We start from the raw sequence: 15927 nt of genomic DNA on the forward strand, positions 1-15927 counted from the left end.
TTCTATTGGTCTATATGTCTGTCTTCATGCCAGTAACACATTATTTTCATTACTGTAGCTTTGTAATATGTTTTGAAATTGATAAGATGAGACCTTCAAGTTTGTTTCTCTTTTTCAAAATTGTTTTTTACTATTTGGAATGATTTGATATTCTATGTGAATTTTAAGATGGATTTTTTTTTTTTTTTTTTTTTTTTTTTTTTTTTTTTTTTTTGAGACAGAATCTCGCTCTGCCTCCCAGTCTGGAGTGCAGTGGCCGGATCTCAGCTCACTGCAAGCTCCGCCTCCCGGGTTTACGCCATTCTCCTGCCTCAGCCTCCCGAGTAGCTGGGACTACAGGTGCCCGCCACCTCGCCTGGCTAATTTTTTGTATTTTTTAGTAGAGACAGGGTTTCACCGTGTTAGCTAGGATGGTCTCGATCTCCTGACCTCGTGATCCGCCCATCTCGGCCTCCCAAAGTGCTGGGATTACAGGTTTGAGCCACTGCGCCCGGCCTAAGATGGATTTTTCTATTTCTGCAAAAATACCACTGGGATTCTGGTAGGATTCCATTGAATCTGTAGATTACTTGAGTAGCATTGTTAAGTTGTCAATATTAACAATATTAATTCTTCCAATTCATAAACCTAGGATGTCTTCTCATTTATTTGTATCTTCTTTAATTTTGGGCAATATTTTGTAGTTTTTGTTGTTCAAGTTTTTATTTCTAAATATTGGTTAATCCCTAATATTTTATTCTTTTCAATGCTATTGTAAATGGAATTGTTTTATTAATTTTCTTTTCAAACTGTTTATTGTTCATGTATATAAAATGTCTGATTTTTGTGTGTTGATTTGTTGTGTTGTATTTGTACTTTGCTGAATTCCTTTATCAGTTGTAACAGTTCTTTTGCATGTGTGAAATTTTCAGGGTTTTCTACACATAAAGTCATATCTTCTGGAAAGAAATAATTTTACTTCTTCCTTTCCAATTTAGATGACTTTTTTTTCTTGTTTGGTTCAGATGGGTCCCATTCCAGTGCTATATTTGGCAGAAACAACAAAAGCAAGAAAATGCTTTCAGTCTTTTTCTACTGCATATGATTTTAACTGTGGGCTTTTCATACATGGACTTTACTATATTGAGGTGGTTTCTATTTCCACACTATTTTCCTAGTTTGTTGAGTATTCTTATCATGAAAAGATGTCGAATTTTGTCAAATGCTTTTTTGTCATGAATTGAGATTGTAATGTAATTTTTGTTCTTCATTCTGTTAATGTGGCATATTTCACTGATTGGTTTTTGTATGTTGAATTATCCTTCCATTACAGAAATAAATCCTACTTAGTGATAGTATATAATCCTTTTAATATGCTTTTGAATTCGGCTTGCTAGTATTTTGTTGAGGATTTTTGCATTAATATTCATCAGGGATATTTGCTGATAGTTTTCCTTTCTTGCAGTGCCTTTGTTCAACTTTGGTATCAGGGTAATCCCTGCCTTATATAGTAAGTTTGGAAGTGTTTCCTTCTCTTCAATATCTTGGAAGAGCTTGAGGAGTATTGGTATTAAATCTTCCTTAAATATGTGGTAGAATTCTCTAGAGAAGCCATCTGATCTTGAACTTTTCTTGCTCGAGAGATTTTCGATTACTGTTATAATCTTTTCACTAGTTATAAGTCTGTTCATATTTTCTGTTTCTTAATAACCATGTGTTTCTAGGAATTTATCCATTTATTACAGGTTATTCAATCAGTTGGCATACAATTATTCATAGTATTCTCTAATAATCCTTTTTATTTCTGGGGCATCAATTGTGATTACATCAATGAAAGATGTAATCACATCTTTCAATTGTGATTTTCATTTGTGATTTTAGTTGAGTCTTCTCTCTTTTCTTCTTACTTAATCTAGCTAAGGATTTGCCATTTTTGTTGATCTTTTCAAAACAACAATTCTTAGTGTTGTTGATTTTTTTCTTCTGTCTCGTTTATCCCTCCTCCATTCTCTATTATTTTCTTCTTTCTGCTAGCTTTGGGTTTAGTTTGTTCTTTTTCTAGGTTCCTCAAGGTATAAAGGTAGTTTGTTGATTTCAGATCTTTCTTATTTTTTAATGTAAGCACTTACAGCTATACATTCCTTCTTAGCATTGCTTTCTCTGCACTACGTAAGTTTTGTTATATCATGTTTTTAACTTTTTATTCTGAACAAATTTTAGGCTTACAGAAAAGTTGCAAAAATAATACAGAGAGTTTCCTTATATTCCTTGCTCAGCTCCCCCGACACTAACCTCATATTTTCTTCATGTCTTGTAAACTTTGCTGTGTCTCTGTTCTATATATATTATGCAGTATGGCATCTGAGTCAAAGGGGCAACCTCATTTGAGTCATGTCATCCTCATAGTTGAGGGATGGTGGAGGAATTCATGAGAATATTAACTTCCGCTCAGAGATGACATATATGACTTCTGCTTACACCCAATAGGGCAAAGTTAAATTACTGGTTGCACACAGAGAATGTCCTCACTGGGCTGAATGACCAAAATCCCACTGAGACCCAGAATAATTCTCATCTCAAGTTCTTGCAGGACTTCTAGGACTTTACCTAGGTCCCTTCTTTCTAAGATACTCATCTCCTTTCCTTATATCCAGTGCAGTATTTCCTGAAAGTCAATCCCCCTTTCAATGTCTCAGTTTTGAAAAAACAAGACAGATTTAGGAACAACTTGTTCAGGAAGCTATCAGTATCAGTCTGAGTCCCTCCCTAGTATTTCTTCATCTACTACCCATCCTTATTTCCTAATGTTAATAATAATGACAGCTAGCACTTACTGAGCACTAACTGCACTCTGATTATTTTCATTTAACTTTTCATTTATTAACTCTTTCTTCACAACAACCAAGAAAAGAAGTTACTTTTATTGTCTCTACTGTTATAGATGTGGAAACTGAATAACAGATAGAATAAGCAGTTTGACCATGATTATGCAGGAAAACCAGGCAATGATGCAGGCAACCATTTCTTTTTTTTTTTTTAAGAATATAATTTTGAGTTTATTTAAGGCATGACATTTCCATTCCCCACATTTGTGCAGCCTCCCAATTTCTACATGTCCAGCGCCAACCCCTCTGAAGCCATCTGTGATGATGACCCTCAAGTGGCCAGTGATCTTGCCTTCCTGAATGTCCCTTAGACTAAGTAGTCTCCACCATCATATCTAGAACTTGTATTTTTCTTTTTTCATTACACATTTAATAATTGGCCAACACAGCACTTTACATAATGAGAAAGTATTTTCTTATTTTATCTGATTGAAAGCTTCCATCACCTTTGGAAGGGAAATATGGCAGTTGAACATGGACCAAAATGTCGCAGGAAATAGGAGGCAGAGAAAGGCATTTGCTGCTCAGTTCCAGGAGTGGCAGCTGAACGACATGCTTAAGAAATGGTTGCCTAACCAGTTGAACATGGACCAAAATGTCGCAGGAAATAGGAGGCAGAGAAAGGCATTTGCTGCTCAGTTCCAGGAGTGGCAGCTGAACAACATGCTTAAGAAATGGTTGCCTAACCAGTTGAACATGGACCAAAATGCCTAACCTAGGCAACCATTTCTTAAGCATGTCGTTCAGCTGCCTCTCCTGGAACTGAGCAGCAAATGCCTTTCTCTGCCTCCCATTTCCTGCGACATTTTGGTCCATGTTCAGATAACATAGAACAATGTGGCTCAAAGGAAACCTCAGCCTATCAAATTAACACCTGGCAAATGTAAGGTATGCATGGGACCATTACCTGAATCTGTGCTCATGGCAAACATTGCATTCCAGTCACAGCACCATGAACTCAAACTCAAAGCAAGCCCTCACAATGCTCTCCAAGACATCTCTTTGGGCTGCCCTCACTAGTCAAAAGAGTTGATATCTGAGTAGCACCCTATAAAGTGTATTGTCTATGGTACACATAACAAAATAGAATAGTGGTTACCTCCTGGCCCCTGGTGACCACTGTTCTATTTTCTGCTTCTATGAGTCTATTTTACGTACCTCATATAAGTGGAATCATTCAATATTTGTCCCTTTGCCACTGACTAATTTCACTTAGCATAGTGTCCTCAAGGTTCATCCACTTTGTCACAAATGGAAGGATTCCTTCTTTTTAAGGCTGAATAATATCCCATCGTGTGTATATACCATATATTCTTTATCCACTCATCTATTGATGGACACTTATGTTGTTTTTATAACTTGACTGTTTTGAATAATGTAATCATAAACAGGGAATGTAGTGGCATGCCATATTAAAAACAGTGAAAGAAAAAATCAATCAACAATTCTAGATAAGGCAAAGCTACCCTTTTCAAAAGTAAATAAGAAATGAAGACATTTCAGCCTTCCAAAAAATACTAAAGGGAGTTCTTCAGGCTGTAGCAAAAGTAATTCAAAGAAATAAAGAGCACTGGTAAAAGTAACTACATAAGTAAATATAAAAGACAGTATAAATACTTTTGTTTATTTGTTTAAAATTATTTTTTTCTTGTATCTTATTTAAAAGGCACATGCATAAAGCACTAGTTATAAATCTCTATTTAGGGGCACACAATGTATAAAGGTGTAATTTGTGACCATAACAATGTTAAGATGAGGACTGGGATGGAGCTATATAGGATCAAGTTTTATACACTATTGAAATTAAAATATTAATCTGAAATAGGTTGTTATAAATTATGATGTTAATGATAGTCCCCAGGGTAGCCATTAAGAAAATAACTCAAACATATATAATAAAAATGGGAAATACAATGGTACAGTAGAAAATATTTATGGTTCATAAAGTAAAGTAGTAATTAAAAAGTGAGGAACAACAGAGACATAAATATATTAAAAAGGGAAAATATCAGATGGTAATCCTGCTTCATCAGTAATTACACTAATGTGAAAGGATTAAAATCCCCAACTAAAAAGCAAAGGTTGAGTAAATGAATTTTTAAAATAAACCAACTACATGCTATCTATAAGACACATGTTGTAAATTTGAAATCTCAGATAATTTGAAAGTAAAGATATGGGAAAAGACACCCCATGGAAATGATAATCAAAAAAGAGCTAGTGGCTATACTGTTAATAATATCAGACAAATAAATTTTAAGACAAAAATTGTTACTAGAGACAACGAAGGACATTCTTTTGTGACTGAGGGTTAAAAAAATATATTTTTTAATCTGGAAGGAAATTAACTGCTTACATCTTCTGATGTTGATAATGTACAATAATTTGGTTGTTTTATAAGTGTTTCTAATTTTGCCATATTTTTACAACCAGCTGATATTGTCTTTAAATTATTTTAAAGTTTTTACAAAATTCTGCAACAATTCAACAGTCTCTCATTTTTACCATTCCCAGGTCTTGTGGGTGATAGGTACAGGCCTTTCCATTATAAACATATAATTTCCATTATAAACATATAAGCAGGCATTTTCTCTGGGATCTTAAGCAGGAACATCTTGGGGCACTTCACTTAAGGATTTTCTGAAGGAGAAAGGTTTAACCAACTGGAACCCATGAGTACTTCCTTGAGCTGCTGACCAGACAGATCCAGGAAAGGTAACTTCTGGGCAGGACCTCTATGTTCTACTACAACTTTGTGGATCATTCAGCAGGTTATCCATGATAGTTGTCTTCCAAAATAAAAGAAAAAGGAAGAAAAGTCAAAGGAAAGGGTTCTGATTTATAGAAGCATCAAGTGGATGGAACATACACCCTGGGTTAGAAAATATGCTGTTCTAATGTGTTACATTAGAGTGAGCTGGGAAGACTCCATAAATAAGGAGATAGAAAGTAGGTCAACTATTCACCAATTTCTGGAGCTGGGAGTAATAACAATTTGAAAAAGAGCTAATTGAGGGAATGAGTAGTCTGAGCAAAGTCATAGGGGTAAGATAAAATGACGTAAAGTTAAAACCAGAATCAAAGCCTTGCATTGCTCCCAAATTAATATTCAAGGCTGTATAATGCTCAATTTTCCCATTGAATAATTTTCCTCTTTTGCATTCCATGTCCATGATGCATGGCCCAGTTAAAGGCATGAGGACCCCACACATGGTCCCTCATCAAACCCCTTTTCACTGATATCAAAGGCGATTAGTTGGTGACTTTGTAATGTGTATGTGAGATGAGGAGCTGGATTAGTGTTTTCTTTGTATTCCGGAGATATGTGTGTGGGAAGAAGGACAAGAAGTCTCTCATCTCTGATTCAAATTGAAGGTTTCTGATTTTGTCCATAAATTTGCCTTCCCTGTATTCTTTTTTTTTTTTTTTTTTTTTTTTTATTATACTTTAAGTTCTAGGGTACATGTGCATAACGTGCAGGTTTGTTACATATGTATACTTATGCCATGTTGGTGTGCTGCACCCATCAACTCGTCAGCACCCATCAATTCATCATTTATATCATGTATAACTCCCCATCTGTTCACAGTTAATCGGATATTTTAGAAACACAGTATTCTAAGATCTTTATATGCTGTGCAGTTCTGATAGCCTATAAAGCAAATAGTGGCTTTAAAACACATCCTCAAATTCTTTTATACTCCTCCCATTAAGAGGTGTGACTATGATCCCAACCCTTGCACCTGGGATCCTTAAGCCATCATGCACAATATCTAACCATGTGGAGGGACCACTGGAAAGATCACACAGAGAGAGAGAGAGAGAGAGAGAGACAGCTGTTGAAGTCCTCCCAGCCCAGACCCCAGACATTGAATGAAGACCTTGTGATATATTCAAGAGAAAAAAAAAAAAAAAAAAAAACGCAGAAAATTGTTACTGTTTTAAGTCACTGTTTTCAGATAGATTGTTATGCAGCAATAGATTACTAAAATAGACACTACTTTTAGGTACTATTATTCTAAGAATACTGAATTCTATTTTTCTGCTAATGTTCTATTATTTTACTTTTCTCTGGGTTTCAGAAAGCCACCAGGATTTAAGCCATGAAGAATCTTTGAGTCCTTTGTGGAGTTGAGTCAAAGTCTGAGTGTCCTTTTGTGGACTCATGTCCTAGGGATGCTGCTCCAAAGGGAAAAGGATAACATCCCTTGTATATCTCTGACTTCGGTATCCCTGATTCCTTCCTTTTTCTGTAGAATGTGTCTCATTTCAGAGAAACTGGTCTCTTAATAACAGCCGTAGTTACATACTGCAGTCGGCCTGGACATAGACCCTACCTTACCTACCACTGCTGGTCTTAGCTGAAAAACAGGCTAACCTCGACTCATACTCTCAATTCCTATCCTCCCACTGAAGTGCAATGACTCAGCAGATTTTTTACTCCACCCTAGGATCCATCCTCTCTGCTTCCTATAAAAGGCAGAGACAGAGCCGCTAGAGGAGCAGAGGGGCTGAGACCAATCCAGAAATCTCCAGTTCTCATGGGGAAGCCCATGCCCTCATCCTCCAACATGAAAACCTCTGCAGCACTTCTGTGTCTGCTGCTCACAGCAGCTGCCTTCAGCCCCCAGGGTCTTGCTCAGCCAGGTAAGGTCCCTCTCTCCTTCTCCTTGAAGCACGTTTCACCTTCTCTGGGTTATCATGGACCAGTCAAGAAGACATGCTACCCACGGTCTCACTTTAACAGCTACTTTTCCAAGATAAGGTAACTCAGAAAAAGAACAAGGGGTGAGCCCAACCACACAGCTGCTGCTGGGTACAGCCTGAACTAGAATTCCGACTGTGAACCCCAAATCCAGCTCCTTCCAGGACTCCAGCTCTGGGAACACCCTCAGTGCAATTACCACCCGAGTTGCTTCCAGTAGAGTTTTGGATCGGGTGATCAAAGACAGGGGGCTTCTGGGGATGAATGTGCAGGCTGTTTCCAGATACCGGGAGTCCCAGAATCTGGTCTGTGTTTCATTCAGCCCAGCTTCCAGAGACTGCAGCTCCGCAGAGGTGGTAGGTATCAGAGAAACTCATGACCAAGCATAGAATGCTCAGAGCCTAAAAGGGGATCCATAGTTGGGGTACCCTTGCTCTAAGGAATTGGATTATCATATTAGCCCCTCCTAACAATGCCCAGAGTAGTCATCAATTCCTCTTCCACCTGTCAACTGGTGATGGTGCATCACTATTTCATAGTCCACAAAAGTGAAAGGGAGTTTATGAAATGCCTTAAAGGGCAAAGACACTGGACTTGGGATGGGCAGCTTTTGCCTCTACCTCCTTTCTCTCTGACTCTTTCTTCTTGCCATTCCCTATTTTACAAACAGAAAGACCCAGGACACACCCTCAATGGCCTTTTTTTCTTGTTGTTTCATTGCAGATGGGATTAATACTTCAACTACCTGCTGCTACAGATTTATCAATAAGAAAATCCCGAAGCAGAGGCTGCAGAGCTACAGAAGGATCACCAGCAGCCACTGTCCCCAGGAAGCTGTAATGTGTGTGGATGATGACCACCCACCCCTCATACCTCAGTCCTAGGTTCTTCCCTGGGCAGCGAATAGGACTAGTATCAAAATGAGTTGGAATCAAATATTGTGATGCAAACAGCATCTCTAATCTTATCCCAGACATTTTCCAGTGGGAAACAATTCAAGAAAAGAAAGTGGCTTCTCACTCTCAGCTCCCTTTCTAGCTATCACTTCAGACCTCAGTTCCTTTATCCTGGAACCAAGAGGGATTCACTTGGGCTAGCAAAAAGAGCTGCTTCTCTGAGGCCCCTTCCTTTAGTTTACCTTCTTCCTCCTCCATCCCTGAGGCACCTCCATCAGCCAGGCTGATGAGCTAGACAGCGTTGGTCACACTCCCAGGCTGAACCCTCAAGATGTTCCATCTAACTGTCTCCTTTCTCCTCCACAGCTTCAAGACCAGACTGGGCAAGAAGATCTGTGCTGACCCCACACAGAAGTGGGTCCAGGAATTTATGAAGCACCTGGACGGGAAAACCCAAACTCCAAAGCTTTGAACATTCATGACTGAACTGAAACCAAGCCATGACTTGAGAAACAAATAATTTATTTATTTATTTATTTATTTATTTATTTTTATTTTTTTAATTTTTTTTATTATACTTTAAGTTCTAGGGTACATGTGCATAACGTGCAGGTTTGTTACATATGTGTATTTGTGACATGTTGGTGTGCTGCACCCATCAACTCCTCAGCACCCATCTATTCATCATTTATATCATGTATAACTCCCCAATGCAATCCCTCCCCCCTCCCCCCTCCCCATGATAGGCCCCAGTGTGTGATGTTCCCCTTCCCGAGTCCAAGTGATCTCATTGTTCAGTTCCCACCTATGAGTGAGAACATGCGGTGTTTGGTTTTCTGTTCTTGTGATAGTTTGCTAAGAATGATGGTTTCCAGCTGCATCCATGTCCCTACAAAGGATGCAAACTCATCCTTTTTTATGGCTGCATAGTGTTCCATGGTGTATATGTGCCACATTTTCTTAATCCAGTCTGTCACTGATGGACATTTGGGTTGATTCCAAGTCTTTGCTATTGTGAATAGTGCTGCAATAAACATATGTGTGCATGTGTCTTTGTAGTAGAATAATTTATAATCCTTTGGGTATATAACCAGTAGTGGGATGGCTGGGTCATATGGTACATCTAGTTCTAGATCCTTGAGGAATTGCCATACTGTTTTCCATAATGGTTGAATTAGTTTACAATCCCACCAACAGTGTAAAAGTGTTCCTATTTCTCCACATCCTCTCCAACAACTGTTGTTTCCTGATTTTTTAATGATTGCCATTCTAACTGGTGTGAGATGGTATCTCATTGTGGTTTTGATTTGCATTTCTCTGATGGCAAGTGATGATGAGCATTTTTTCATGTGTCTGTTGGCTGCATGAATGCCTTCTTTTGAGAAATGTCTGTTCATATCCTTTGCCCACTTTTTGATGGGGTTGTTTGTTTTTTTCTTGTATATTTGTTTGAGTTCTTTATAGATTCTGGATATTAGCCCTTTGTCAGATGAGTAGATTGCAAAAATTTTCTCCCATTCTGTAGGTTGCCTGTTCACTCTGATGGTAGTTTCTTTTGCTGTGCAGAAGCTCTTTAGTTTAATTAGATCCCATTTGTCAATTTTGGCTTTTGCTGCCGTTGCTTTTGGTGTTTTAGACATGAAGTCCTTGCCCATGCCTATGTCCTGAATGGTACTACCTAGATTTTCTTCTAGGGTTTTTACGGTATTAGGTCTAACATTTAAGTCTCTAATCCATCTTGAATTAATCTTCGTATAAGGAGTAAGGAAAGGATCCAGTTTCAGCTTTCTACTTATGGCTAGCCAATTTTCCCAGCACCATTTATTAAATAGGGAATCCTTTCCCCATTTCTTGTTTCTCTCAGGTTTGTCAAAGATCAGATAGCTGTAGATGCGTGGTATTATTTCTGAGGACTCTGTTCTGTTCCATTGGTCTATAGCTCTGTTTTGGTACCAGTACCATGCTGTTTTGGTGACTGTAGCCTTGTAGTATAGTTTGAAGTCAGGTAGCGTGACGCCTCCAGCTTTGTCCTTTTGACTTAGGATTGTCTTGGCAATGCGGGCTCTTTTTTGGTTCCATATGAACTTTAAAGCAGTTTTTTCCAATTCTGTGAAGAAACTCATTGGTAGCTTGATGGGGATGGCATTGAATCTATAAATGACCTTGGGCAGTATGGCCATTTTCACAATATTGATTCTTCCTATCCATGAGCATGGTATGTTCTTCCATTTGTTTGTGTCCTCTTTGATTTCACTGAGCAGCGGTTTGTAGTTCTCCTTGAAGAGGTCCTTTACATCCCTTGTAAGTTGGATTCCTAGGTATTTTATTCTCTTTGAAGCAATTGTGAATGGAAGTTCATTCCTGATTTGGCTCTCTGTTTGTCTGTTACTGGTGTATAAGAATGCTTGTGATTTTTGCACATTAATTTTGTATCCTGAGACTTTGCTGAAGTTGCTAATCAGCTTAAGGAGATTTTGGGCTGAGACTATGGGGTTTTCTAAATATACAATCATGTCATCTGCAAACAGGGACAATTTGATTTCTTCTTTTCCTAACTGAATACCCTTGATTTCTTTCTCTTGCCTGATTGCCCTAGCCAGAACTTCCAACACTATGTTGAATAGGAGTGGTGAGAGAGGGCATCCCTGTCTGAGAAACAAATAATTTATATACCCTGTCCTTTCTCAGAGTGGTTCTGAGATTATTTTATTCTAATTCTAAGGAATATGAGCTTTATGTAATAATGTGAATCATGGTTTTTCTTACATAGTTTTAAAAAGTTATTAATATTTTAATTTAATCTTCCATGGATTTTGGTGGATTTTGAACGTAAAGCCTTGCATGCATATGTCATCTCAGTCCTGTAAAAACTGTGGCATGCTCCTCCCTTCTCTACCTCACGGTGGTATTGTATAAGTCCTTGCAAGAGTCAATGCAAAGATTTGTTTTAATTGTTAAGATATGATGCCCCTATGGAAGCATAATGTTATTATAGAATTACATATTTGCATATGTGTGACTCCCAAATTTTCACATAAAATATATTTTTGTATAACAGCTGACATTCATTGCTTTTTAAAAAGATAAAGTAATAAAGCTGGTGGGGGTAACAGGGTAACAAGGTGAAGGGCATGGTTGCAGAGGTCGGGCTCACATTGTGGGGAAATGAGCACATAATGGACTCTGGGCTTTCCCCCAGGCCAGACTTATCTGCATCTTAGGGAGAGGCAGCCGCAGGCTGGGGCGAGATGAACCCACCCCTCAGTTCCAGATCTGACATCCCCTTCAGCCACTTGTTCAAATACCTTCCTTCCCTCTCAAACTCATTCTTTTTCTCACCATCCCACACTCTACCCAAAGGCCTCTCCTCTCTTCCATTATATCAGCCTTGTAACTGGCTGGTTTTCCGCCTTCCAATCAATTCTCTAGTCTCGTATAACACAAATGTCACTTTCATTAAAAAATCGAGTAGGAGAGCAACAGATGATTGATTTCTGCCACCACTGGTGTTCAGACCAAGTCCAACATTCCTTTCTACCCCTTCTTCAGCCCACCAGTTCTCACCCCCAAACACCAAAGTCAACATTAACAATGAGATTCAGAAAATGTGAATAATTATTGAGTTCATTCAAGGACAAAGCTTGAGGGTGGCCACTTGGAAAAGCATCAACTCCAAACAAATGGAAAGGTTTCAATTACATAGGTAAAGACAGAAGTTCCAGCTGGATTACAACATTTTTTGTACTAGACAAGGTGCATACGCCACAGTGATTTGATTGGTTACAGGTTACTATGTTCCAAGGAAGATGATTTACTATTCCTTGAGGAGAGGTAGTGATCTGAGGGGTCTTACTTCTGCCATGGCTCAGTCTTCTTAATTGTTTACAGGAAAAAGCAAAAGGCAAAAGTTGTAGGTGCATGCTGCACGACTCAGATTGCATAGCCACATTCCTCTCAAGGCTCAGAATAATTAAAGTCCTAATAGCTTTAAGTTTAAATTATCTGAAGTTTGAGTTATTTAATTTCACACCAATAAGGAGGGTAATCTTAAATTCCAGCAGAGAACAACCGGCAGGCAGACTAGAAGTAGGAGTGAATGAATAGATGCTGTGAGACACAGTGAGCCCTCTGATAAATGCGGATGTTAAGCAGAGTGTCTGATGGTAGGACAGGAAAGGAGAGAAGGGCTACATGTGCTCAAGGCCAAACAGACTCTGCTGAAACTTCATTTTTGAAAAGTTATAAAATCATGTGTTTTCATGCAGACCTTGTACTCTTGGGCAGAGAATTAGAAAGAACAGGAACAGAGATGCTGGTATGTAACTGGGTATTGAGTTCAATGGGATTCAAAGATTAGGCTAGTTACACCAGTAATGTGCCTAGTAAATTTAGGCAAGTTACTTTACCTGACCAAGCCTCCATAGATTGAGATGTAGAGTAGATCAATGAGTCATATTCGCATCAACATCACTTAGATACTAATTAAAAAAAAAAAAACAGATTTCCAGGTACCATTAGTAAAGACTCTGATATGGATTGTTGGGTGGGGAAAGTGTCCCTTACACATTTTTAACTATTTCTTAGTCATGTCTTGGGATCAGTGAGTTTCCCTGATGCTATGTCTTTCAGATCAATGTAGTCTCCAGGCTTGACCTGTGAATTCTGGCTTAGGCATAAGGAGTGTTTTTTGCTGGAACTTTCCCACCTCCTAGACTTTGCTGCTGGACATGTGCCAGTCCTAAGTAGCAGAGACTGCAAATGCCCCCCAGATATCTGTGGGCTCTTCTATATTCTCCAGCCTAAATTGCATTTACCCAGGGGCTGTGTGATTGAATTCTAACTAGTTGGGTGAGGGCTAAAATGATATAAGCCACTTTCAGACCGTGTCCCTATAAACAGCTCTCTCTTCCTCTGTTGTGGTAATGTTAAGGATAACGTGTCCCGTATAGCTCAATTTCAAGATGGAAGCAGTCTGTATCCCCAAGTAACAGGTCAACTGGCCTACCTTGAACTGTGACATGAAAAAGAAATAAACATTTGCTGTGTTAAGCCACTAAGGCTACTTTGGAGCCTAGTTTAACCCTGATTAATAGAGGAATTAATAGCACAATCATGTGCTACCATTAAGAACGTGAAATGTGTAGCATTAACTAGATATTTAGTAGCAAGCAGTGAGGAAGCTGATGTCACAGTTTGAAGAAAATAAGAGATTCATGTTACAAAGTGTCAAACCTGTCAGGTGCTCTCTGCTAAAATAGTAGCTCTAAGGGGAAAGTTTAATAAAGATACATTAGTAGCATGTTGTTTCTTTTTGTCTTCTTTTTTGAAGGGATTCCAAGAAAGAGATGAGCTCAGAAAAAAGAAAAATCAACTGGTCATAAGGTAGAAATGAAAGATAATAAAATACACAAATTCAGGACCTTATGTTGTTGGAAAAGCCATCTGTTTCTAGGTGCCAAATATTAAGAGAAGGTATTTAAGGAAGAAAAAAAAATCAGCAATAAAAGTCTTTTGGGAAAAAAAATCTCTTAGCTGAATGAAATAACATAAAGCAAAAATCAGATTGAAGTTGTAGCCTTACCATTCGAGCCTCACAGCCTTCCTCATTAAGAGGAGAGGGAGAAGGAGAAGGAGAAGAAGAAGGAGAGGCAGAGGGAGAGGAAGAGGGAGAGGGAGGGGGAGAGAGAGAGAGAGAGAGAATAATTGCGGAATTATATCAAGAAAGAAACTTGGACTGTGGCTGCTGGCATATGGAATTGACTGAGAGTGAAGAGATCAGAAGCCCACTGTTATTACCAGAGCTGTACTATACTGTCAGTGAAACCGTAAGTGATCCTGAAAAGTTCAAAAAGAAGACAAACTCCAGACCCTACAGTACAGCTTGCAGTCCTCAAAGGCTGCAGAGTCCCCAAGAAGACCATGTCTCTCTTCAATACTCCCTTCAGAGGTGCCCAAACGGGAATAATGGAAAAGGAGGGAACTCACAAAGGAAACCAGAAACCAGGATCAAAAAGACAACAGAGCTCCCCCAGAGAGAGAGAAGCAGCCTAATCAAGGATGGGGGACTTTTTTCTCTTTTTATTATACTTTAAGTTCTAGGGTACATGTGCACAACGTGCAGGTTTGCTACATAGGTATACACGTGCCATGCTGATTTGCTGCACCTGTCAACTCATCATTTACAGTAGGTATTTCTCCTAATGCTATCTCTCCCCCAGCCCCCCACCCCCCGACAGGACTCGGTGTGTGATGCTCTGGATGGGAGACTTTTATAACATCTGTCTGAAGGATTTTAGGTTTGGCATGGTGCATTGGCCATTGATGAATGCCATCTTTCTTTCCATAAATGACAGTGTTGATTGCAAGTACCCTGTCCTTTTCAAACTTGAAACATTAGGTAAGTGGCAAATTATTTGTCTTTTTAGTTCATAAGTCACTGGACAAAGTAGATCCATAATCTCAGCTGATGGAGATAACTAACCATCATCAAGAGATCTTGTCCATTTAGGTTAGTGCAATGACTAAATGGCACCTTGAGTTGTTTCTCTTGCAGGTGGATTATTTGTGTACTCTACGTGTGAGAAGAATTAAGTAAAAGACAGATTCTAATGGAAACTATTAGTCTTCACCAAATATCCATGTGATCCTCTTCATATCTCAGCTTGTCTGCAGTTATTCTGGAGTTGCATGATGAGTGAAGGCCAATGTGAGGTAGGCAGAAGTGATGTAAGCAGCTTTTATGTCTGGTTCTTTAAAACATCCTACACAATCTATCAACCATCTCTCCACTCACATCTGGGAACTTGGAGGCCACACGTTCCGTATGAAAGCTGTAATTGGCAAACAGCCTGAATCTGTGAGTCATTCCTAAAAGAGAGCACTTTTTGAGAGCTGCCTAACCAACATCAGGTTACAATTCAAACAAAAAGTATATATCAAAAAGTAAATATTGCAGTAAGCCACTGAGGTTGTTGTTATAGAAGCCTAGGCTAGCATTACTATGACCAGTTAGCCCTGGAAAATAGCTACAATATTCTGTGCCTCGGTTTTCTACCTCTGTACAAAAGAGTAAAGTTAATTGCCCTAAGAGGATTATAACAAAAAGAACATTTTAGGGCAGGTACTATGTCTCACTCCTGTAATCCCAGCACTTTGAGAAACCAAGGTGGAGGATACTTGAAGCAAGGAGTTCAAGACCAGTCTAGGCAACAAAGCATTTCTACAAAAAATGATAATAGACAGATGTGGTAGCATACCTATAGTCCTAGCTACTCTGGAGGCTGAAGCAAGAGGATCACTTGAGGCCCAGGAGTTCAAGGCTACAGTGAGCTGTGATGGTGCCACTGCACTCCAGCCTGGATAAAAGAGGGAGACATCATCTCTAATAAAATAAAATATTTTTAAATTTTTTAAAAAAATATTTTAAATAAAAAAGCTTTGGAAAACCTCAAGGCAACTCTGG

General features: G+C 38.8%; 1 protein-coding gene across 3 annotated transcripts in view; it reads left to right on the forward strand.

The window, feature by feature from the left end:
* Positions 1-15927, forward strand: part of LOC104675111 (C-C motif chemokine 2) — a 36173-nt gene that overhangs the window by 8563 nt on the left and 11683 nt on the right. The window contains exons 1-3 of one of the 3 annotated variants that reach the window (XM_010379569.1): positions 7406-7511; positions 8293-8410; positions 8832-8950. The exons of 1 other annotated variant lie outside the window; for it this stretch is intronic. In XM_010379569.1, the coding sequence (XP_010377871.1) occupies positions 7406-7511; positions 8293-8410; positions 8832-8937 (330 nt within the window). In that variant the 3' untranslated portion in view covers positions 8938-8950. Of the gene's footprint in view, positions 1-7405; positions 7512-8292; positions 8411-8831; positions 8951-15927 lie in introns of those variants that run through there. One more of the 3 variants, XM_010379571.1, reaches the window with a different exon arrangement.

This window comes from Rhinopithecus roxellana, chromosome 19 (genome assembly GCF_007565055.1).
Source record: "Rhinopithecus roxellana isolate Shanxi Qingling chromosome 19, ASM756505v1, whole genome shotgun sequence".
In the NCBI taxonomy this organism is placed as follows: domain Eukaryota; kingdom Metazoa; phylum Chordata; class Mammalia; order Primates; family Cercopithecidae; genus Rhinopithecus; species Rhinopithecus roxellana.